At 45.9% G+C, this 25594-nt stretch overlaps 1 protein-coding gene across 3 annotated transcripts in view; it reads left to right on the top strand.

The window, feature by feature from the left end:
• LOC133140122 (proprotein convertase subtilisin/kexin type 5-like) overlaps positions 1-25594 on the top strand; it is a 94730-nt gene that overhangs the window by 1320 nt on the left and 67816 nt on the right. For all 3 annotated transcript variants that reach the window (XM_061259721.1, XM_061259723.1, XM_061259722.1), the window contains exons 2-4: positions 5050-5154; positions 18334-18456; positions 23526-23669. In XM_061259721.1, the coding sequence (XP_061115705.1) occupies positions 5050-5154; positions 18334-18456; positions 23526-23669 (372 nt within the window). The remainder of the gene's footprint in view (positions 1-5049; positions 5155-18333; positions 18457-23525; positions 23670-25594) is intronic.

The raw sequence follows: 25594 nt of genomic DNA, 5'->3' as shown, positions 1-25594 counted from the left end.
ATATCCACACACGGTGCTCATTCCTTTTCAACGGATTCCTTGTGAGTTCTTTTACTTGCATTGCTAATAACAACAGGCCCCTGGATGTTTACGGAGAGGCCCGGGTGGCCGTGTACCACCCACGTCTACAGATGCTCGGAGTTAAAGTTGAAGTTTGAGGTGATGGCTTTTCAGAGGAACGCTATTCCCCCAGCCGTCCACCCCTGTGGGTGAACGTGATTGATCGCATCTTAATATTTAGAGTCCAAATCGGTGGCTTGTCACAGAATCATACCCATGAAATACGTAGTTACGGATGATAACTTAACCAAAAGTCTTAGACGTGGGCTAAGCTGCATGTTTTCGGTGTCTTCGAGTTTTGGCGTGATATGTTTTTTTTTTTTTTTTTTCGCACTGTCTGAATCCAAAGGCAGTTACTGCGTCGGCTGTGCTGAGGTTTGGCCCCAGTGTGGAATGGAATGTTTGACAGATTTGTCCGACTCCCGGACCTCTGTCCCCGCGTGCGTGAAAAGCGCGGCAGCAAGGGAGCCATATCTGCCCACCGCTCGAGCGCATGCCATCTGACGCAAAGTGCGTGGCCCACATATGCTGCGAAACCGCCTGTTGTTCATGCACGGACATGGCCCGAAGCTCGCGTCCTTTTGAGAGTGTGCGAGCATGTGCCGGAGCGTGTGCCCTCAGTAGTTGTATTGCATCTATTCGATTACATTTTGTTTTCAAGAATGACATTGTTTGTTAAATGAAATATCTTGCATTTATTATGGTACGTGTTCAGCGAGTTTTCTATACATGTTTATTTTCATTTGACAATTTACTCTCCCAAAAATATCTAGGCTAAATATAGGCTATTTATTTATTTGTTGTTCCTTTCTAAATCATGAGATTGGTTGAGGAGTTGTAAACGCTAGTGGCGGAGGTGGGATTTAGTCACATATTCCAAAATGGCGAGATGCACAAATTACTGTTTACTGTCAAATCCCACAAGAGATGACTCTACACGTTGTGTAAACATGTACGTACCGGCACTTCTACGTGCATGCTACATGTGTACGCGTGTGGGTAAGTATCTAGGTCAACCAATCAGTTGCCTAGCAACATAACAAAAAAGTCTTAAGCATTGGAGGTTAAAACGCAAAGAGTTTGTTGGGGATGTCATTAACAATTTCCAAGGGACCCAGTGACAAAAAAAAGCGATCTTGAATATGTTATAATACCAGTCACATAATCTGTCGCTGATAATAGACATTGCATTGAAAGGGAATATTTTGGATCCATACGTTTTTGTTTTGAGTCATCAGGTTGGAAAGTACCCATGGGATTAAACATCTCTTTATCATGAGACATATTTACCTTAAGCCAGCTAAAGCAGCGATTGGGAGCTTTAAACGTCTCTGTCACACATTCTAATTGGAAACGTGGACCGCGGCAGAGTTGAATTGAGCGACCCAGGTCTTTTCAGCGCGTGAAGTGCTCACCCCTTGCGTGATTTACATCTGAATGTTGGTCTCCTTGTACTCTGACACTTAATGGAAATGGGATTCCTTCGTTTCCTGCTTGTGTCAACTTGTTGAGAAAAAGTTTTCCCTGTGGGGCGATTTCTCTTCAGTCTTCTCATTTGCCCTTTGACCCAATACCAAGTGTTATTTGCCATTGAAGGAGATGAGCACAAATCATTCGGTGTGGGTGTTAGGGCCTGGGGGTGGGTTGGGTGTGTGCATGCAGGAGAGTACCTTATGCCAATTACACTTAGAAACATTTAAAATATATATTTGTTTAACTTGCAGTCCTTTTGCTGGTCCTAGAGTGATCTGGGGAAAGTGGGGGAAAATGCATTCAATAAAGGCTGTGTTTAATTAACTTATGTGGAGAAAAATCAAAGGGCTCACTGAAATGGCAAGCGGGCGATTGGTGGAATAAGGAATTACCCCATAATTAGGCCCCACCCCTCTCCCAGGGGTCCCAGGGGAAATCTGATCCAATTTACGGCCTGCTGTGAACCCGGCTTTATTGTTTAGGAATGGTGCTGACCCCAGGTGACAAAGCCACAGGTCTGACTTCAAGAGCTTTCATCCGGAAAACTGTTTCATATTAGAGGCCGGACCTGTATTTATAAAGCTTCTCGGGCTCGGAGCACTGATGCAGGGTCAGTCTATATCCTAACCTTATCTTTTAGGTGAGTGAGTAATTCTTATAGCTTCATTAGGGTTACAAAGTACTTCACAATAACGCCCCAATAGTTTCATGCATCACGTGCACAACGCCACATAAACAAGAACTAGGAAAATAAAGGGTAAAACCGGGTTTAAGACGTTTTTTTTTAGAGTGATCGTCGAGTATGATAATGTTGTGTCTGAAGGAAGACCGCTCCAAAGTTTCGGAGCGCAAATGGAGATTGCACATTTCTCCTTTAGTTTTAACCAGCAGCCCTTGTTTAGAGGGCCTGAGAGAGACCTCCCGTTTTAAGGCGACAGTAGTTCAGAGATGTATTCAGGGGCTTAACCATGTAATGCTTGGTAAGAAATTGCAAGGATAAAAAAAAAACAAAAAGTAAAAGTTACTGGTAACCAGTGAAGAAACGCAAGCATCCCAGTCCTCGCACACCCAAAATGTTTCAAGTACGCGGATTCGTCCATGCTGAGGTAACTGCGGCGCAACTAGAGTTTGGGATAATATCAGTTTGCTGTGGAGACACAACTAATGCTCCAAACACACATTCGTTGCGGATTGCGGTCTTCAAAATCCTGTGCGTCCATTCATGCAGAAAGTATAACCCAGGGCTAAAAAGGGAAAGCGATCCCAGATCGCTGCTCCCACTCAGTTTATGGATATGGTTCCTGGGCTGTCTTGAACCCTGTCTCCTGACTGTGGCTAGCCGCCCTGCATGCCTGTCTGCAACTGGCTGAGGATCTCCGTGGGTGGTGTTAGGGACCCCCCCCCCCCCCCGCCAACTCAAATTGCAGAAGGGCGCCCCCTCTGGTAGGCCTATACAATTGAAACAGTTGAAACTGAGAAAAACAGAAACAGGAATGTATTTATTTTATAAACTTTAAAAGGCAACCCAAGCTGACAGTTGACAGCTCTCCGTTGCTTCGTTAAAGTGCACTCACTCAAGAGACGAGCCAGGACACATTCTTATGGGGTTTACTTCCCCAAAAGAAAAATATTTATGATGGCTTTTCAAGCTTTTCCTGTCAGCTTCATCTCCCCCTGTTTACGGCAAAGTCCCTATATGGCGAATTACAGAATATTTTGTCTTTGTTTCACAAATAAATAGCTGGATTTCTCTAGTAGGTTGCGAAAGTGCGAAAAGGGGGAGCCAGCCAGTTGGTTTATAAACGGAGTGTGCGTTCGTGGCGCAGATTTCCATGGGATCACACTGTTCTGTCTTCAGATGGTCAACGGCGGTCGCTGCAACCATTCATGACCCTTTTTGTGTTTTGGGTGTTTGCATGTACAGCCGCTTGCGTGTGTTCCCTTAAGTGGAGTCTTGTCTCCTTATAGTTGTGTTACTTTGACCGCAGAGTCATAAAAATAGCTTCGATATCTACTGAGGTTCAGCTCAAGGTGTGTGTCTGAAGGGGATTGCGCTGTAGAGGGGTGTGATTGGACTCTTATCATGCTAACTGTGGATCATTAGGCTGAGGGTCCACTCGGTGACCACGCCTCTGCAGAGACCACCCCCTTACACAGAGATACAGCCCCTCAACAATTCCCCTGCCGCTTCTTAAAAAAAAATATCTGAATTTCTATTTTTTATTCTTTTTTTAACCACTAAACTATCCTATTTAGTTGCCAATTGTACCCTGTTTATTTAAATCACCCATGTTAGTTGAGGAAACACCGCTACAAGCCCGTCCCCGGCAGTCGGAAAGAGGTCGACACACCGTCCACCCCGGTCCTCCGTGTGCAGCTGCATCAAACTGATGCCTGCAGCAAGGTCCGATGCCTTAGCCGTACGCCACCTTGGCATTCCCTTGCATCTTGTTTCACTGAGTTGAACATCCGTGGGATTCTGAATTTGGCCATTCCATGTCAACTCCAGGAGGTTGCACCACAGCACCTCTTGGATTTTTTGTTATTTTTCTGTGTGTTGGTAGATAATGATGAGATGTAGAACTCTTGAGAGAAAATTTGAGCTTCATACTTGCTGGTAGATCCGGTAGACCCGATGGAAAGACGCATTGCGGCATAAAATAATATTTTTACAGGTCCATAACTTTGGAAGGAAAAGCCCTCAGTCTTTGAGGATTTTTTTCTAGATGTAATTCGGTATATAGAATTCATATCTGGTATCATAAAACACGAATCTCCTTTCAATTTGGAGATGTTTGGCCCTGAAATGCACTTATTTTCAGCCTGGACCAATTTTGGGGGGGGGGGGTTGTGTCTCAAAAAGTAAATGTAATTGTAGTGTCATTTTATTTGTAAATGTGTCATCTGGGAGCTCTCTCACTGTGTACAGATGAATGCTTTACTAATAACATTAGCTGAGATATGACCCATGGAAAATTCAATTTTCATTTTTGGCACATGTAAAACGGCTTGGAAACTACTGTAAAAATTGTAACCCCAGCCTCTAAGTTTGAGTTGCATCCTTAATCAACTTCTCTAGGAAGACCTGTAACACTCCTTTTATCTGAAATGGAAGAGTCCAAGGTTGAGGTTGATCATTGACCATTGATCAATATCAAACTCAACTTCCTACCCATAGAATATTCCAGGAAAAAGGAGTCCAACAGTGTGTGTGTGTAGGGCACTGTAATGATTGGACTCACCAAATTCTAATGGAATTAAGCTTTTGTACGTGTTGGTGCTTGTTGGGCCGTAACACTGTGCTGGGCGGGTAGTCTGCTTCACTGTGAGTTCTCCAGTTCCCCGTCTGAAAGTTGATCAGGGGTGTAGGGTAACCTCTTCAATGGGCCCGGGTCTGCAGAAGGTGCATAATTTATACAGGCAGGGCAGGGGGGGGGAGGTCCTTGGGTGCCGGGGCCAAGGGTTCTGATGCTTGACTTGTGTTTTTTTCAAATTTATTTTTATGTTTGCTTTCAGATTGGCGATCTGAAGGACTACTACCACTTCTTCCACAGCCGGACGATAAAACGCTCAACCCTGTCCAGCCGTGGGAGGCACAGCTTCATCTCCATGGAGCCCAAGGTGCGGTCACGGCTGAGGTCACCCCTCCTCCCACCTCCCCACCTCCCCCACCTCCTCTGTCCCAGCCACCCAAAACCCACCTGGATTATTAATGAGTCACAGGACACCAGCGAGGGCGCACACATGTAATGGGCTCTCCACTGACTCTCTCTCTCTCTCTCTCTCTCTCTCTCTCTCTCTCTCTCTCTCTCTCTCTCTCTCTCTCTCTCTCTCTCTCTCTCTCTCTCTCTCTCTCTCTCTCTCTCTCTCTCTCTCTCTCTCTCTCTCCTCTCTCTCTCTCTCTCTCTCTCTCTCTCTCTCTCTCTCTCTCTCTCCTCTCTCCAAAGATGAAGGCCTGTGAGTTTACTGAAATGTGAAATGTGACATCCTTGCCACATGGAAGTGAGTTTTTCTGAACCCTTCTTGTGGCTCAGAAAAGCCGCAGTGGCATTGCGGTCGGTCAGCGGTGTCTTCCACGACCGCCTCCGCACTCCTACAACCCCGCTCCTCTCCAGCATCGCTCTGCTGGGTTTGCCTCCACCACCGGCTGTCATCCAATCACCAGATATTTAGCTCTGTATTCTTAATGCCGTCAGTTCTCCCTGCCATCGAGGTTTAAACCTTCCAATCTGACTCACCTGCTGATAATTGATTAAAGGCTAGGACTAAGTTACACTGTTGAATGGATGTTCTGCCCTGTAGTACAACACCGGAAACTCCTGTCACCATCCAGAGCCTCTTGTAGTCAAGAAGCAGACAGGATGGAAGCAGCCAAGGATCTTCCATTAATTTCACTATTAAGGACTGAAGGTGTCTAGATGTGTAGACGCTGAATATCTCCTGTGATTTGGGAGTATTATTATTATTTATTATTATTATTTTTTTTAGAGTTGAACAAGTCTAGGAGAATCCCTTGACTCCTGGTCTGACACAAGAGCAAGATTAAGGTCTTCTTAACAGTTGGTTTCGTCAGTGCAGAAGGTAGCCGTGTGAGTCAAACCCACCTGACACACCCAGGCTCTGGCGCCCTCATGGGAAAGGTGGTAATTAGGTGAGGCTTCTCAGGTAAAGGCACAGCACCTCTATCACCAGAGTACTGACTGAGGCTTCTCAGGTAAAGGCACAGCACCTCTATCACCAGAGTACTGACTGAGGCTTCTCAGGTAAAGGCACAGCACCTCTATCACCAGAGTACTGACTGAGGCTTCTCAGGTAAAGGCACAGCACCTCTATCACCAGAGTACTGACTGAGGCTTCTCAGGTAAAGGCACAGCACCTCTATCACCAGAGTACTGACTGAGGCTTCTCAGGTAAAGGCACAGCACCTCTATCACCAGAGTACTGACTGCACAGCCCTTCTCCATGTAACCTTTCTGCAAAGGACATTTAAATAGACATTTAAGGTGACTCTTGTATGGAAAAACTCTTGATCTTGTGATGTGATTTCTGCTCAGTTGTTTTGTGGGGGGGCTCCCCTGACCCTCTGCTCACCCCATGCCCGTCGTGCACTGGATCTTAGCCAACCCTGTCTGTTTTACTACCAGGAAGAATATGAATATACAGCTTTTTCTATGTCATCCAAGCAAACCCATATCAACAATATAATAATAATGTTCTCATATGAAATGGAGACATCTTTCACCCAGTAATATAAAAATCACAGATTTTGTGGGTACAGTGGTTTGGGTTTATGGATATAGTGCTGGTGGTTTGTGGGTACAGTGGTGGTGATTTGTGGCTATAGTGCTTAGGGTTTATAGATACAGTGCTGAAGGTTTGTAGGTTCAGTGCTGTTGGTACAGTGCTAGGGGGTTTGTGGGTACAGTGCTGGGGGTTTGTGGGTACAGTGCTAGGGGGTTTGTGGGTACAGTGCTGGGGGTTTGTGGGTACAGTGCAGGGGGTTTGTGGGTACAGTGCTGGGGGTTTGTGGGTACTGTGCTGGGGGTTTGTGGGTAAAGTGCTGGGGGGTTTGTGTGTACAGTGCTGGGGGGTTTGTTTGTACAGTGCTGGGGGGTTTGTGGGTACAGTGCTGGGGGTTTGTGGGTACAGTGATGGGGGGTTTGTGGGTACAGTGCTAGGGGTTTGTGGGTACAGTGCTGGGGGTTTGTGGGTACAGTGCTGGGGGGTTTGTGGGTTACAGGCTGCAAGTTGTTTTTTCGGCTGTATTTCGGTGTGCTGCTGCACCCACTGCTGGTTACGGTTAAGAGCATGTTCTGTACAGCTTTTTAAGGGGAATTTATGCTTATGAAATCTCAGGGCTTTCTCGCTGTGGTTCTCAAAGTCTGAGTGTCTCAACAGGGCTTTGGTTCATTCTATTTACTGCCTATCCATCCCCTCTAGCAAAGAGTAGTCCACTGAATGTGTCCATGAATTGCGAGCCCTTTGCTGGATTTGAGGGACTATTGCACATGATTGGACCTTCCCTGAGCTGGGCTGCACCACTGATCGGGCCTTCCTTTCACTTGCAAGAAATGGCACAATCTTCCCGGTCTTTCAGTCTTGGCTTTACTTGTGGATGTGCTGTGTATTTGCAGAAAGGTTATCTCTCGATTACTGGAGGGAGGTTGTGTTAATGCACACAGACGGATGGGTGGGTGGAGAGGTGATTCTTAAAGCTCTGTTTACGCACCGAGCTTTCTGTTCTAAAGGCTCAGAGTCCAGAGTCCCTGAACTGTGGACGAGTTCAACTGCAAAATGGAGGAAAGGCACATTAGACCGGACCTGGGTCTTATAGCCATACCCTTTACAAGCCAGGACATCTGAAAACACTCCTGGAGATGTCAAAGCACTTTCACAAGAGCATGTCACTGATGAAAATGCACACCTATGTGAAAGGGACTTTCTGTTCTGTTCATTACTGAAAATAGACATCCTTTTAATACCGTCAGTGAGGACTGAGGGAACCTTACTGCCAGCTAAAATGGCTAAAACTTTTTAAATAACTATTTCACCTAGGCCTACACTATGTATATCGACTGTGGATATAGTGAAAAATAAGGCTGTATATATTTTTAAAAATATGACGACCTCATGTCATCAAACAGCCGATTTGAGAAAGCTCAGAATGTTCTAATTCAAATCTCAGAACGTCTGAGTAACAACTAGGCAGTCCACACCAAAGCGCCAAGTAAACCTATAAGCAAATGTTTCCATAAACTGCATGCTTGACAGTTTATCTTTGTGTATTTTGTTCAGCTAGCTAACATTAACATTGTATTGTCTATAATTATTGTTTGGTTGTAGCAACATAACTAGCTAACAGTTTGAGATTCCTCTCGCTCTGCCATCTGAAATTCCACCTTTTTCTCCAGTCTGCTGTGCTGCTTCGTGATTGGTTAAGTTCTAAAACAAATGGTCAACTCGAGACGATACTTGACATGGTCAGTTTTGGGATTCCCTAGCCGACAAGAGCAGACGTTCTAGAACTGGACAGGACACACCGCTAAGACTTTCTTCAAAAGGTCATAAGTCTTTTTGTCGTCTTGTCATAAGTCAGCTGCTTGATGTAGACTGGGCTTCAGCATTGTGTCCTTTGAGGCTCTTGCAGTGTGAACGTGCTGTAGGATGTGGCTATTATTGAATGGGCACTGTGGGCATTATGTGCACATGACCAGTGTTGGCCAAGCACACTCCCAGCCTCTGAGCCTGACCCGTGGCGAGCACTGATGAACCTAAACAGTCGGCCAGCTATCCTGTATTATACGGCTTTAATGCACCCTGCCAATCCCCGGACATCCATAGCTGTTTGGGTCTTCATTACAGCACACCAATCCCCGGACATTCATAACTGTTATGAGGCATAATTACTTATATTGGGTCTCAGAATTGGTTCTCAAAAATGTGAAAATAACTTCTGTTCTGGGAACAACTATAAATGAGCTTGTAACTGCAGTGGCAGGGCGACGGATATCTTGGCTAGCCGGACAGGGGTGTTGGGCATTACTTATTTTTGAGGAAAACTTTAAATAATTGTGTGAAGTTCATGTATTTCGCTTGCTTTTTGGTGCTGTTATCACTCCTGAATGCTGGCCGATATAGTATTCATGGTGCTGGGATCTGCTCATCGAGACAGATTTGCTGCTTCTATTCTCATTACACTGCCGAGGTGTCATACAGGTTAATGTGCCCATTTCTCCATAATTCACTGTTCCCAGTGTTTCAGAAGAAGGGCAGCTCATTTATACCTTTAATTGTTCTGTCATTTCAGAAGGCACGACTGAGGGCCGTGTGCAAAATGAAATGTGCGTGAGCATTCCGAGAGGCGGCGTTTCCTTTTTTCATTATTTGAAAAAGTGAGCGGCCTCATTAAATGTAAATTTAAGTTGTTTATTTCAGCAGTTTGAGGAGAAGAAAAAGTATTATTTTTTTATTGTCGTGATTATGATAGATAATCATAGGCATAGTGAATAAAGATGATACAAATAAAAAAATGATTTCACTTGAATGATGAATGTTTGTTTTGTCCTATGATGGTTTTTAAACTGATGTATGGTAGGATATGCATCCTTTGTCCTTGTTAAATGGTTTTTAACAACTAAATGGAGTTTTTTTGTTTTTGCCATTAAGGCTGTTCTGCAGAGGAGTGTGGGGCTAAGGAACTGGGGCTTGGATGGCTCCAAGAGAGCTGCAGGTTTCATTTCCAGGTGGGGCTTTTCCGTTTGGCCCTGGAGGGCCGTAATTTCCCCATGTTTGCTCGCTCTGGTACAGTACATATCCACATGGATGAACAGATAAAAGAATGTTTTGAAGGAAAACGGTTAATTGTTAGTTTGCGTGGATGAGAGAGGTTGCTTGATAGCTTGCCAGGGAAATTAATGACAATAATAACATCTGGCATAAGGATGGTGATAGGAACACTTCAGGTGAGGGTTTTGAGAAAAGTGCCTTGAATCTGTTTCGAGTCGTCACCCCCCCCCCCCCATCACCCCTGAGCCTGCAGTCGGCACTCACTCCCCCTGAGGGGTAACCAGAACCATAAGCGGAAAATGACAAACATTTAAATTTAAAAAGCTTTGCAGAAGAAGGGCAGGTTTGGCTGGCAGGGTGGGGGCTGCAGGGGCACAGATGGCATTATTACTTTCTCACTGACTCAGTTTCGAGGTTTCTATTTTATCTTCTTTTTTTTTTTGTTGATGAGTGAAAATGAAAGAAAATGTATAAAGACAGTTTCAGGAGAATGCGGCAGTAGTATAATCATGTCTTGCTTGGACGCTTTAAGGGGCTATGTTGTAATCTTTATGCTGTGTGGCATGATTGAAGCGTCCAGCTGTATTCTGCCCCTGGAATTAATGAGCAAATATTTTTATTTTTATAGTTTTATTTCAAGAAATGTAATGAGAGGGGCCTGTTTGCAGTGACATCATATGACTTTAAGAGGGTTAATCGTCCGTCACGCACATTAGCTGTTTAATAAGGAAAAAGCAACCGCAATTCAGAAGGTGTTGTAATTGTATTTTGGAAGAAAAACCAGCATAGGCAGTGGGAAGGCATGTACGGAAACCGTACGGAAGGCATGTCACTGCGCTATGCTGCCAGAAAAAGCGATTTGGTGTGCTCTCTTTGTGGGCGGAGTCTTCATGTGAGTGACAACCAATTACATTGGAGGAATCGGAGCGAATGCTGGGAAATCTGGTGCAGGGCGCTGAGATGTACTTCGGCATGCTGGGATGTTTACAGCAAAAGAAAAAAAACTGCAGTCTGTTTGCAGACACCCAGGGTCCATGGCAAAGACCTCAACAAAAGGTTTAAACCGCAAGTTTAGGCTGCTGGTCGGTTAAACTCTTGGACCTGGCAGGAGTATCCGGGCCCAAGATCAGGAGCAGCTGTTCCAGTTGTAATGCAATTGGACAGCGCAGCAGTTTAAAGTCGTCGTAAGGTCACTGTTGTTTGTCCATGACTCAACGGTGGCTGCTTTGAAGGGACATTGCTTTCCAGTAAGGTCGTTGTTCATTTGTTATGTGATATTGTTCTCTATTTTACGGTGTTCTTTTGTGGGTTTCAGTGAACTTTCTTGCGGCTCTTGGTCAGGGTGTCGTGAAAAAAATCTTTGGCCCAGGGAAGCGCCCTGCGGTTCAAAATTGTTTTGGGGATGCATGCATTTGCCCTCTCCCAAATTTATACAGGAAATTTTGGCAATAAGACAATCCCCTGAATGACCATCCATTTCACGGTGGGAAGGAACAAATACAGGGATTAGCATGTTTTTTTTATAAAGTATGAAGTATAAGTATACGGTGAATCTTTTGAGTTGCTTGTGTCTGGAAATTGGACCATGGGGGACCCCTGAGAGTGACTCAGGGGTATAGTACGTGATCAGTTTCCACACCTGTGTCTCTGTGTCTGTAGGCTCATTCCAATCGCTTGTTTTATCCTTCCTTGTCCCCTTGTTCCTTGCCTGACCCGTTAAGTCCACCATCGTTAAGGACAGTCTAGTCCGTATATAATTTTCCTTCAAGGAGCTAGGAGGCCCCCAGAAGTTTTCTTGAGGAAGGAAACATGAGCACATCCTTTGTGGAAGTATTTGTTGGGAATGCATGACGTATAGGTGATTGACCTGTGCGTCCTCCCTCTCTGCCATGCATATGCTTCAGACTGAAATCCCCCAAATGGGTGGAGCTAGGAGCAAGCAGAAGGCGGTGAAAAATGAGCGATTAGAATGAGCCCTCTTTCTGTGTCTCTCTTTCACTCCATCTCTGTCTGAGGTGCTCAGGGGTTGGAGGTGTGATGAATGAAACTAAAGGAGGTTCAAGCCGCCGTGACTGGAATATCTTTACTGTGAAACACACCGGCGTGCAACAGGCGGAGAAGGGGGAAAGACGGACGGCGGAGTATAAATCTTGTCCCGCCGCTTGGGTCGGGCTGAGCCGTGCTGGCATCCAGACCAAAGCGGCGAGCCCGCGTGCACGTGTACACGCGTGTGCATTCATGGGCGTATGCGCCTGTGTGTTCGTACTACGTCTTTCGTCCCTGTCGCTCTGTAGACTGAGATGATCACAATGCTGCAATACCATCTTTCAGCATCCTTCTGCCTCTGTAATTCCCCAGGACAATTCCCCATCCTTTTACACATGCATTAAACTTGTGTTTATTCAGCCAGGAGCATCCGTTCGTTATGTTTCCTCACTCTGTTGGAGAAACTCAGGTCATGTATCCGGCTCAGTGGTAGGATAGGAATGAGTCCTGCACTGGAGAATGTGTCCCATTCACTTCTCTACACTGCTGGCCTGTAGACCGTAATCTTGCGTGGATTAGATAATTGCACCGGAGTTTGGGTCAACACTTTTTCACTTTGCTGACTGAAATCTCATCATGGAACCTTGTGGACATTTAAGTTTCATGATGTGTGTTCAATTGTTTTTAAATTTGAGGCTTCCTCGTACAAAGACGCCTTTGTGCCATTAGTAGCAGGAGTTTCTGGGACAGTAATGTTTTTTTTTTTCATTTTTCCTCTCTCACTCTCAATTCAGCTCCCAGTTGGAGAGGATGAACTGATGTAATTGTGAGAAAGCATGAATATACAGTACCAGCGTTCTTTGTTTCTCGTTCTGTCCATGTGAGTGCATATACATGCGCTTGTCACTGCGGAGGTACCTTAAATTGTTAAATTGTACCCCGAACCAGCAATACAATAAATTTGTACCTTTTTTTAACATGTGAAAGGTACTTTTTTGTAACCAAATAGAATGTTGTACATTTGAACAATGTGTTGCCAAAATGACTAATATCTTGTGTTTTACGTGGGCGATTTGATGGTCTGGGCCCTACATGAGACCTGTGTTTTACGTGGGCGGTTGGATGGTCTGGGCTACATGAGACCTGTGTTTTACGTGGGCGGTTGGATGGTCTGGGCCTACATGAGACCTTTGTTTTACGTGGGCGGTTGGATGGTCTGGGCTACACTACATGAGACCTGTGTTTTACGTGGGCGGTTGGATGGTCTGGGCTACACTACATGAGACCTGTGTTTTACGTGGGCGGTTGGATGGTCTGGGCTACACTACATGAGACCTGTGTTTTACGTAGGCGATTGGATGGTCTGGGCCTACATGAGACCTGTGTTTTACGTGGGCGATCTGATGGTCTGGGCCTACATGAGACCTGTGTTTTACGTGGGCGGTTGGATGGTCTGGCCCTACAGGAGACCTGTGTTTTACGTGGGCGGTCGGATGGTCTGGGCCCTACAGGAGACCTGTGTTTTACGTGGGCGATTGGATGGTCTGGGCCCTACAGGAGACCTGTGTTTTACGTGGGCGGTTGGATGGTCTGGGCTACATGAGACCTGTGTTTTACGTGGGCGGTTGGATGGTCTGGGCTACACTACATGAGACCTGTGTTTTACGTGGGCGGTTGGATGGTCTGGGCTACACTACATGAGACCTGTGTCTTACGTGGGCGGTTGGATGGTCTGGGCCTACAGGAGACCTGTGTTTTACGTGGGCGATCTGATGGTCTGGGCCTACATGAGACCTGTGTTTTACGTGGGCGGTTGGATGGTCTGGCCCTACAGGAGACCTGTGTTTTACGTGGGCGATTGGATGGTCTGGCCCTACAGGAGACCTGTGTTTTACGTGGGCGGTTGGATGGTCTGGGCTACATGAGACCTGTGTTTTACGTGGGCGGTTGGATGGTCTGGGCCTACATGAGACCTTTGTTTTACGTGGGCGGTTGGATGGTCTGGGCTACACTACATGAGACCTGTGTTTTACGTGGGCGGTTGGATGGTCTGGGCTACACTACATGAGACCTGTGTTTTACGTGGGCGGTTGGATGGTCTGGGCTACACTACATGAGACCTGTGTTTTACGTGGGCGGTTGGATGGTCTGGGCTACACTACATGAGACCTGTGTTTTACGTAGGCGATTGGATGGTCTGGGCCTACATGAGACCTGTGTTTTACGTGGGCGATCTGATGGTCTGGGCCTACATGAGACCTGTGTTTTACGTGGGCGGTTGGATGGTCTGGCCCTACAGGAGACCTGTGTTTTACGTGGGCGATTGGATGGTCTGGGCCCTACAGGAGACCTGTGTTTTACATGGGCGATTGGATGGTCTGGGCCCTACAGGAGACCTGTGTTTTACGTGGGCGATTGGATGGTCTGGGCTACATGAGACCTGTGTTTTACGTGGGCATTGGATGGTCTGGGCCCTACATGAGACCTGTGTTTTACGTGGGCGGTTGGATGGTCTGGCCCTACAGGAGACCTGTGTTTTACGTGGGCGGTTGGATGGTCTGGGCCTACAGGAGACCTGTGTTTTACGTGGGCGGTCGGATGGTCTGGCCCTACAGGAGACCTGTGTTTTACATGGGCGGTCGGATGGTCTGGGCCTACAGGAGACCTGTGTTTTACGTGGGCGGTCGGATGGTCTGGGCCCTACATGAGACCTGTGTTTTACGTGGGCGGTTGGATGGTCTGGGCCTACAGGAGACCTGTGTTTTACGTGGGCGGTTGGATGGTCTGGGCCTACAGGAGACCTGTGTTTTACGTGGGCGGTCGGATGGTCTGGGCCTACACATGAGACCTTGCTCGGTCTGATGGCCTCTGGTTGCTCCACTGTGACACCCTGTAGTTTTTGTTTCGCTGGGCTGCTAACGTTGCTAATCTCTGCGGGCGAGGCTGGGCGGGGCGTTCGCAGGGGAGCGGAGTTAGCCGCCCTCGTGCTAAACTTTGATCTCCCCCGTGAACTTTGATCGCCGGTGACAGGCGCTAATCTCTAGCGGGAATAAAGGCCGCGGCCATCGCTTTCCGCCGAAAAACGTCCCCCGTGCGTCTCTTTTCAAGATCCCCCTCCGACTGCCTCTTACCGCCTCGCCCCAGTGTCACAGGACGATTCTGGAGGGCAGTTCACGAACAGTAGAATCTCACTCCGAAGCGATGTGTCGGAACATCACTCAAGCTTAATGGTGTAATGCAATTAATCATTTCAGCTCTCTGAGCTTTTAATATTTAACGCAACAGACTGAAAAGTTAATCCATTTTAATTTTGTAAATCCAGAACTTCAAATGCCTTTTGATTAGTGAAATATACATGTAATACCCCGCGGCTCATTCCAGTCGCAGAGTCGCCTGACAACCTGAGAGCTCTCCCGCTGTGCTGTCAGAAGCCTCTTACTTATGAAAATCTAATTAACGATTAATTAAGGACGGCGCAGAAGAGACGTTTACTGCTAAAGCGAGACCCAGATGTCGCCCAGCTGTGTTATTTTAGAACTGTCGCCCTGGAAATCTTCGGCAATTAAAGTTGTCTGTATTGATTTTTCATTTTAATTCTTTTTTTTTAATCGCCCAGAGACTCTTCGTTTTGGCAGCAAGCCAATGTGAAGCTTCATCTAACGAGACAATAATGTTGGATTTTTTTAAAAGCTGTTACCTGAAGGGGAGTTGCACATATTTTATTAGTCTTTGTAAAGACTAATTGCGCGAGTTGAATAGATGTAATAATTACAGTCCTCTCAGTTCTATGTCTTTAATATTTGATGGCCAGATGCTTTTTGATGTAGAGAAAAAGCTGGTGGCTAGATGCTGTGAGAGAGTGTGTGATTTATGTCCCACTGAAGCAGACTTTATTAACCAGGACAGAAGCAGGCGTTTGGAGAACAGTATGCAGTGTGTAATGTGTTGTGCAGTGTGTAGCTGGCGTGTGTGTGTGTGTGTGTGTGTGTGTGTGTGTGTGCAGTGTGTAATGTGTTGTGCAGTGTGTAGCTGACGTGTGTGTGTGTGCGTGTGTGTGTGTATGAGAGTATGCAGTGTGTAATGTGTTGTGCAGTGTGTAGCTGATGTGTGCGTGTGCGTGTGCGTGTGTGTGTGTGTGTGTGTGAGTGTGTGTGAGAGTATGCAGTGTGTAATGTGTTGGGCTGTGTAACTCTCAGACTGCATTAACCTCCTAAGACCTGGCGTACACATGTGTGGACTCCACATTTTGGGCTGTACAACCATAATACTTAATTCTTAAGACCGAGAGTCCACATATGTGGACATCATTTTTCTCAAAAACTACATCATGTCAAAAGATGATGCTTAGTTTCTATACTTATCAGGTCCCAATAAGCCCAAATAGCAAAGAGAAATTAAAAATGCCTACCAAAAAAGAGTGCGGGTCTTAGGAGGTTAATGAGGTAAATGAGAGTATGTCCCCTCACCTCACGATCTGCCACATCCGTGCAGCCTGGGTTGACCATGGACTGGAAAGCAGTGCTGGAACGCCTGCAGTCACTGCACCTCCTGGTCCGGTTACTGCAGACTGGGTGTTGGGTTGGGGTTTGGGGGGGGGGTGCTTGAATTGAGGTGGGCGCTTTGTTTGTGAGGGGGTCACACTTCAAATGGGCAGCATGCCACTGGTAACATGCTGGTTGTGTGTGCATATAGACGCCAGTGTGGTTTGGCAACAGGTTTTTCACATTAGGGCAGAGAGTGACCACTCCACAGGCGTTTCTGTTGAGAGTGGTTTTCAGAAACTGTCTGGGATTACAATTCCAGTGAGTGGCTGCATTATGTGTACACTTACAGTCACAGAAAGGTGGGGTGTCGATCTTTCTGTAGGCAGGTCCATGTTCCCATCTGATGGGAATGGAGCCTGTGTTTAGTGTGTGAGTGTTGTGTGTCTGTTTGAGTGTGTGACCTGAGTCTCAATTGCAGGAGGTGCTGATAATCCCCTCAGTGTTGCTGAGAGCTACTCTGTTCAGTTGTGACAGGCGAGCACTCATTTATTCTCTTTTCAGCACTTTATTCCGGACTGAGTTAAAAAAAACAAAAAAAACAAAAAAAAAAAAACAACCTCCAGCTCAACTCAGTGTCTCCTAACAGTGTCTGCTAACCGTCTGCTGCGACAACCAGCCTGCCCTACACGAGAATACCACCAACACAAGCAGCCTGCCCTACACAAGAATACCGCCAACACAAGCAGCCTGCCCTACACAAGAATACCGCCAACACAAGCAGCCTGCCCTGCACAAGAATACCGCCAACACAAGCAGCCTGCCTTACACGAGAATACCGCCAACACAAGCAGCCTGCCCTACACAAGAATACCGCCAACACAAGCAGCCTGCCCTGCACAAGAATACCGCCAACACAAGCAGCCTGCCCTGTACCGCCAACACAAGCAGCCTGCCCTACACAAGAATACCGCCAACACAAGCAGCCTGCCCTGTACCGCCAACACAACCAACCAGCCTGCCCTGCACAAGAATACCGCCAACACTACCAGCCTGCCCTGCACAAGAATACCGCCAACACTACCAGCCTGCCCTACACGAGAATACCGCCAACACAACCAGCCTGCCCTACACAAGAATACCGCCAACACAACCAGCCTGCCCTACACAAGAATACCGCCAACACTACCAGCCTGCTCTACATGGCCATTTGATTGGATTTAGGGTGACCCTCCTTTCCATGGTTAAATCACTTTAAAGGTAGTCACTGAGGGCGGGACCCTCTGCCCTGCCCCCCTATACATGGCCCTGCCCCATTCTGCCATGATGCATTTGATGGGACTAAAATTATGTCAAACAGAGCAAACATCTCTGACTTAATAACTCTTGACATCTCTGAGGCCAATAAACAAATGTTAATTTCATTTTAATGCACTACAACTGAAAATGTATCATATTAAGACTTGGCACTAGTTTTAAAGTGAAGAAAAACTATTTATCCTATTCACAGAGATGGAGCTGTGTTTGGTGCTTTGAGTTGGGAGGGTGGGAGCAACTACATGTTCGATTTGAAAAGTACCTTCCTAGTTTGGATGACTTGTGGTCCAAAATTACTCCATGTTCTGGGGCATAGTACACACCTCTGATTTTGTTCAAAGCACGCCCAACTTTTGACTGGCTGACTCATGGTTTTCAGCTTGGATTGCCTGTGCCTCAAAGTGGATGTTACAAACTTCTGGTTTCTCCTTCCTGTCAATAATAGAAACTGCTGGTTTCTCCTTCCTGTCAATAATAGAAATGGCTGGTTTCTCCTTCCTGTCAATAATAGAAATGGCTGGTTTCTCCTTCCTGTCAATAATAGAAACGGCTGGTTTCTCCTTCTTGTAAAAAAAAAAATTGAAACTGCTGGTTTCTCCTTCTTGTAAAAAATAGAAACTGCTGGTTTCTCCTTCCTGTAAATAATAGAGATGTGTTGTTTCTCCTCCCAGTGCATAATAGAAACGGCTGGTTTCCCTGGAGTTCTGAGTGGATGTGGTCTCTCTCGCAGGTCGAGTGGATCCAGCAGCAGGTGGTGAAGAGGAGGATAAAGAGGGATTATAACACCGCCCCGCCCAGCCCGCCCCAATCCATTTACTTCAACGACGCCAAGTGGACCAGCATGTGGTACATTGTGAGTAGACCAATCAGCCTCACTCCTTTCCTCAGCCCCGCCCTAAGCATCAGAGCCACCCACTAACTCTGAGTGGGTCTAAAAATATTCATGCAGGGGTAAGAATAGGGGCAGGGTCCCTTACCGCACATGCATGCACATACAACACCACCTTTTGGTGCCCAGTAATGTCTGGGACAGCACTGGGGGGGGGTTGTATTGGTTTGGGGGGGGGGGGGGGCAATGTACTGGCAATGTAAACAGCACATCAAAACAAGTGACTAGGCTGTGGTGACCTTATTGACGCAAGTACTCAAACTGAGCTGAATGAACCCTGGCCCTGTTATGGTTTAATAGGATCCTTTTTACGCATGCACGCGTGCACACACACACACACGTGCACATACACACACTCACAGTCACTTTTCTTACAGTTATGATTGCATTTGGTAACCATGTTGTGAGCATGTCTAATGGGGTTATTTGTGACTAATTGTTGAGTAGGTTATTAACCAGAGATGAATCATTGAACAGAGACCTTGACCTTATTGCAAACACAACTACGATCTTTGCTTTCACCTCTGCCCAAAAGGCTGATTCCCTGCCTGATAAAGCATGTCTGTGTTCAACTAATAGAAAAGCTTTCCGTTGTTTCATACCACCCTGCTCATGCTGAATGGCTAAAGCTAAGCAGGTGTGGGCTCGATCTGTACTTGGATGGGAAACCTCCTGGGAAAACTTAGATTGCTGCTAGAAGTGGTGTTGGTGAGCCAATAGTTGGGCGATCTCCTCTCTGGTCAAATAAACTCCAATGCTCCTGCATAGTGATGGGGACACAGTGCTGTAGGGGACGTCATCTATCGTTGATTGTACTCTTCAAGGGTTCTGAATTTCTGTGTTTACACTAGGACCACTTTTGCACTTGTTCTTGTGTTTGATTTGCACTTTGTTGTACGTCGCTCTGGATAAGAGCGTCTGCTAAATGCCACGTAATGTAATGTAATGTAATGTAATGTAATGTAATGGATGAGACGTTAAACCAAGGTCCTGACTCACTGTGATCATTAAAGGTCCCGTGGCCCTCGTCACGAAGAGTAGGGGGTTCCCCGGTGTCCTGTCCTAATTCCAATTTGGCTCTTCCAATCTGCCCCCTAATCGTCCTTCCATTTAATTGGCTGTATAATTGTTCTGTCCCAGTCCACTCCAGCTGATGTCTGGTGAGCGATCTGGCACAAAATGGCTGCTGTTGCATCGCCCATTGGTGGTGTTTGAGGCAAAGTTTCCATGGTTAAATCACTTTAAAGGTAGTCACTGAGGGCGGGACCCTCTGCCCTGCCCCCCTATACATGGCCCCTCCCCATTCTGCCACGATGCATTTGATGTCACACAGAGCAAACATCTCTGACTTAATAACTCTTGACATCTCTGAGGCCAATAAACAAATGTTAATTTCATTTTAATGCACTACAACTGAAAATGTATCATATTAAGACTTGGCATAGTACTAGTTTTAAAGTGAAGAAAAACTCTTTATCCTATTCACAGAGATGGTAAAGCGCGTTGAGTCCGCAGCTAGTGAGAAAAGCGCTACATAAATGCAAGGAATTATTATTATTTATATTGAAATCTCTGATTCACAAGCTTGCTTGTATCTACTGATCCATTCCTAATGAGAAAGGAATAACTTGTGAAGTTGGGGAACATGGTTACATGATTGATGTTCTTTTGGTCTCTGTTGCATTTATCATTTGGAGTGTGTGCATAAACCTTATTTTATATGTATATGCCTTATTTTAAATTATGAATTTTACCATTATGTAAAAAAGCAGGGATGTTTGCTAGGAACAAATATTAGTGTACAATTATTTTTAGAAATATTGGTATTGTTATGTTCTGAGATATTGGCGTATCATTCATTATATTCTGAAATATAGCTGTACCATTATGTTCCATTTTGTTCAGAAATATTAGCATACAGTTATTTTCTGAAAAATCAGTATACTTTTATGTTCTGTAATGGTAGTATACCCTTACACTACATGTTCAAAAGTTTTCCTACGCCCAGCAATTTTCAAGCAATCAACCTTCCTGTCCAAGTCATCCCAAAATAGCTTGTTTTTACTTCTTGTTGGAAAATGGAAAGAGTTTTTTCACCTGTTTATTTTGCCAAATGTGGCTTTTCTTATGAACTCCACAATTTAGGTAACTATCCTTTGAAGTAAAAGATTCTTTTTAACTTCTGACTATTCACTTCTTATCTTGTGGCATTTGGGGTAACCGCTTGAAGTTCACTAAAAACTAGTACTAAAATAAGCGTAAAGTGTACTAAACCTTTCGACTTGTAGTGTATGTTCTGAAATATTATAGTGTTATGTAATGAAATATTTGTGCTCACATGTTCCTCAGGGCCACTGAAGTTTGTGTTTAACTGTTTGCTACCATGGAGTGGATTTATGAAAGAGCAATGAGTTTATAAGAGGTGAAACAAGCCAGTCTGTGCTGGATCTTCTGCAGTGTATTTAAGTAACCAGCAGGGACGGGTCAAGTCCCAGCACGCACACACACACACACACACACACACACACACACACACACACACACACACACATGCATATGCACATGCACAGGCGCACAAGCGCACACACACCCCACTCACACACACACCATACACACACTCGCACACACAGTGGAATACGTGAAGGGGATTCAGAGGCAGACTGTTATCAGAACGTTATTATCGAAGAGAAACTGGCCTGTGGTATCACTGTAATGGAAAACGACCCAGGCAGAACCGTTGCTCAAAACTTTTAATACTGATTTATTATCAAAGCTAGAATATGCCACCCAAGAGAGCACCTAAACCTTGGCAAACACTATGCATTGTCAAGATACACCAGTCCCGCATATTCCAATAGTCACCAAAGGTTGCCCATTTCTGCCTTCCTCGTTTTCATGACTGTATCTCAAATTGGGCATGAGATATGCCTGTTTACATTCTAGCCTTAAGCTTTTTATTTCGTTTTTGCAATACCACATGGCCAATCGGCGGGAAATGAGTTCTCGAGCACCCCCCCCCGCTGATAGGCTCACAAACATTCATGGTTCCGTGATTCTGTTCGGAAGTCACATAGGCTTTTTATGTGGAGCCACGTCCACTGCCTCACACCCCTTCGACCAACTGGTGTGAAGAGTTAATCAATTCTCCCTTGACCCATGGTCAAGCTTTTCACAAAATTTCATGCAAATCCATTCATCATTTTTGAAGATATCCAGCTAATAGGCTGACGGCGGAAACATAACATAACCAGTTAGATACAATCAAAGAAATGGCAGATGGTGGAGTACAACTGGAGGGTCTGGTTTACTTTGGACCATGTTCTCAACATACAGACACAGAACACACACACACACACACACACACACACCTGGTTCTCTCTTTAATCTTTAACTTTGCTCGGTAAGCATGGCACTTTGACCGGAACACATTGGTTTTTTCTTCTTGTTTTTGATTTTTTTGCAAAGGTAAAGTTTCTGTAAATTGTAGTTGAGCATTTGAACTCTGTGTGCAAATGTTGCAATGTATAACGTGGTCTGTTGGATGTGAGGGGGGCACAGGATTTCCCGGAACGATCAATTTCTGCGCTTTCTAATGAAGAGAACATGTTGTTTCCTCTGTATTCTGACTGTAGCTTCAGCCCAGCACAGCTTTTGGCTGCCATAGAATGATCAAACTGTGAATATAAGCAAATATAAGCGCTGGGTTATATTCTGTTCAGATGGGATTTTACTCTCAGCAAGACATTCAAGGAAATGTAAAGCCACATTTTGAGAGAGATTGTGTCCCTTCTGATAGACGATATGCATTTTTTATACACATTTAGATGAACACCAGGAAAGGTATTTTTCCAGAAGATCATACTCATGTAAACCTACTCTCTTAGGGTTTTGTTTGCTGTTGATGTTGGAGTTTGAAAAGCTCTCTTAGTTGCGTGTGTGCAACAGTCCCATATATTGGTGTTTGTGTAACTAAACTGTTAGCCACAGTTAATAAATTAGCCCCAGTAGTAAATAAATTGTTAAAGGGGAGATTTGATTTATCAGTCGCATTGCACTGTTTATCAGTGGAGCAAAGCAAGACAGTTTTCTGCGAAGGACACAAACACGTTCCACAGGGTATAGTCTGTTTGCCCATGATCAAAACCTCAAGATCAATCAATCAGTCGGAAGTTGATGTCTCTCTCACTAATTAAAAAAAATTAGTTTCAACAGGGGTCCTATGCAACAAAAAGCAATTGGGGTGATTGGCCCTGGTTTCCAGCCAATCGGCACCTGTGAAATACCTCTCTAATGCTTTGCTCAGAGCAGGGTATGGGTTTGCTCACCTATGTGCTGTTAAACGCTGTTTTTCACCTCAGAGTGACAAGGGCGGCCCTGCAGGAAAAGGCACAAATCTTAACACTTCCACTTTACAGCATCTACAGAGACCGTAAATTAAACCCAGATTCCCGCTCTCTTTTGCCAGCGGTGCTTGGCAGGGTGTTTTGAAAAGCATTGTAAGGCTGTGTGTGCAGTAACAAACGTGTCTGTCTGAATGCAAATTTTTCCATATTTCATCTCTTTGCTCGGACATTTCAGCCCCTAGTCTTACCTGCTGAGGAGTAGTCACTGGTAAAGGTGTGTCCAACGTGTGCCGTTTTCTTCAGGGTACCGTCTGGTCTCACCGTGAACCTGTAGAGCAGGGGTGTCAACCTTTAGTCCTGGAGGTCTGAGTATGTGTGGATTTTGGCGCATGTGATTAATCTAGGTCGTCGATTGGCTGAAGAGACCACATGCCTTGTTCTCAATTGGCTGCTGTTTCAAAGGAAACCACAAATGCCTGCAGACACTGCGGCCCTCCAGGACTTGTTTGAAACCCCTGCTACACAGGAATAGGTTACCTATAGTTAAGGTGTGTCAGTCAGTGTGTCAGACAGCTCAGGTTTAGGTGATGTGCAGGTATGATATGTGGGTAGGAACAGCTTGGGTAAAGGTGATCTGCATTTAAGATTTGTGTTCTAAAATAAATTTTACCTCCCCTTATGTCCTGACAGCACTGCAACGATGACATCCACAACTGCCAGTCGGACATGAACGTCGTCGGGGCGTGGAAAAGGGGCTACACCGGGAAGGACGTTGTGGTCACCATCTTGGACGACGGCATCGAGAGGAACCACCCGGACCTGGTGCTGAATTACGTAAGTCTGCCGCTCTGCGGCGGGTGTTGGATGGGGAGAGAGAAGCGAGGGAAACGGAGGCCGCTGTCCCTGGGCCCACAGCCAGACCACGCTTTCCGCTCGGCCTGCGGGGCTGCTAGTGCGCTGGGCAGGAGGGCTGCCGGTCTGTGCTGGTTAAAAAGGGCCCCTGGTCTGTGCCGGTTAAAAAGGGCCCCTGGTCTGTGCTGGTTAAAATGGGCCCCTGGTCTGTGCTGGTTAAAAAGAGGGTTGCCGGTCTGTGCTGGTTATGAGTGAGGGCAGTTGTCCAATTGCTCATGTCCTTGGCACAAGGGGGTGGGGGCTGATGTTGGTTCTTCCTACAGAGGAATACCGAACAATAATGCCTCACTTTGTAGTCTCAGTGAGCTCAGCTAGTCTAAACTATCTATAGAGGATGTAGAAGATGTGGTTATTGTCTGTCTTAGGTTTTCAGACTATTGGGACAGGTTATTGGATTTCTATGGTTTCTGAACGGCAGGAAGTATATTGGATTTCATTCTTTCAGAGTGCTTTTGGAAAAGGTTGCAAACACTTGGGTATTTGAAGGTATCTCCCAGAACAGGAGCTACATCAGGTCACCGGCCTGGACTGGATGGAGGACCAGAGCCTTTTTGAGCTCTAGATGAGGCTAGTCCCCCTCAGACGGTTAGTTTCTCTGGAGCCATTTTCAGGGGTTAAGCTCCATTTAACACTGCGGTCAGGGCTGCGACACCCGGGATCCACCGCTTATCCAGTTCTACAACTTGACCTCAGAATTTGGCAAGTACAGTCATAGGTATTCATGCCACACACACTCAAAACTGTCTGTAGCCAGTGAAAACTGCTTGAATTTGCTGCTTCGGCGCGTTCCTGAAGGCGAATGTGTTTGTGGGAAGGCGGGGGTAGGGTGAAAGGAGAGGATGAAGCGGTTTTATCTCTGGAACGCCACGACACAGTGGAGGGTTTTGGAGATCACAGCCCACTGGTTTTCAAAATTAAATTAGGAGCTGAAATAACACGACAGGTCGAGGCTGGGGGGGGGGGTGGTGGTGGGGCGGGGGTCACCTGAGTACAAAGTCTCATTTTGAATTCCGGAAAGTCCCCCCGTCCCAGTATCTAGGGTTAGACAGAGCCCTGACATTCACCCGCACAGCTTAGGGTTCAGGGTTTATCACGATCAAGCTCAGTAGTGCTCAACATGAGCCCCAGTGCGAACCGAGAGGATCGATTTTGACAGAAGACTGCACGCAAACATCAAAGTATAGGATTCGTATTTAATTTGCTTTTAGCATTGTATTACTCGGTACAGGTATGTGGAAGTTGCAGGGAAAGCCGCTGGCGGTGCCGATGAATGTTACAGCGTGCGCGATGTCTCTGAAAACACCTTATTGACAGGCATTCTGCTTGCGCCGGTGGAGACTAGAGCAGGAGCCAAAGGAACCGCCCTCTCCGCTAACAAGCTCCTGCACTAACTGGGGTCTCCCTGGGCTCTTTCTGGGAAAGAAGAACTGTGAAAGAAAAATGTTAAACTGGAACCTGCCACCTCAGCCCTCCTATTCTCCTTACTTCCTGGTCTCTAGAGTTTCCCATTGGCAACAGGACATTGCAGAAGGATATAACAGTCACACTCTTATTTTACTGTCCTTGATTGGTAACCGGAAGCTTTAGGAGGGTCCTGTTGGTATGATTTTCTAAAAGGTTCCTGTTGGTACTATGAACATGCTCACAATTAATATTAAAGAGACCACAACCTGGATCACTTTTAGCTTCTGGTGGCAGAGTTATCAGTATGTCAGTGGTCGATGGACTTACCTATACAGTGAACTTAATATCTGTGGAGTAAGTAATGTCTGTGTGTAGAGTTGACTATCTGTAAGAGCGTAAATGGTAAATGGCAGGCATTTATATAGCGCCTTTATCCAAAGCGC

The sequence above is a fragment of the Conger conger genome, chromosome 11 (assembly GCF_963514075.1).
Source record: "Conger conger chromosome 11, fConCon1.1, whole genome shotgun sequence".
Classification (NCBI taxonomy): domain Eukaryota; kingdom Metazoa; phylum Chordata; class Actinopteri; order Anguilliformes; family Congridae; genus Conger; species Conger conger.
Note: the sequence above shows the minus strand (reverse complement) of the source record. Positions and strands in the feature narration are given on the sequence as shown.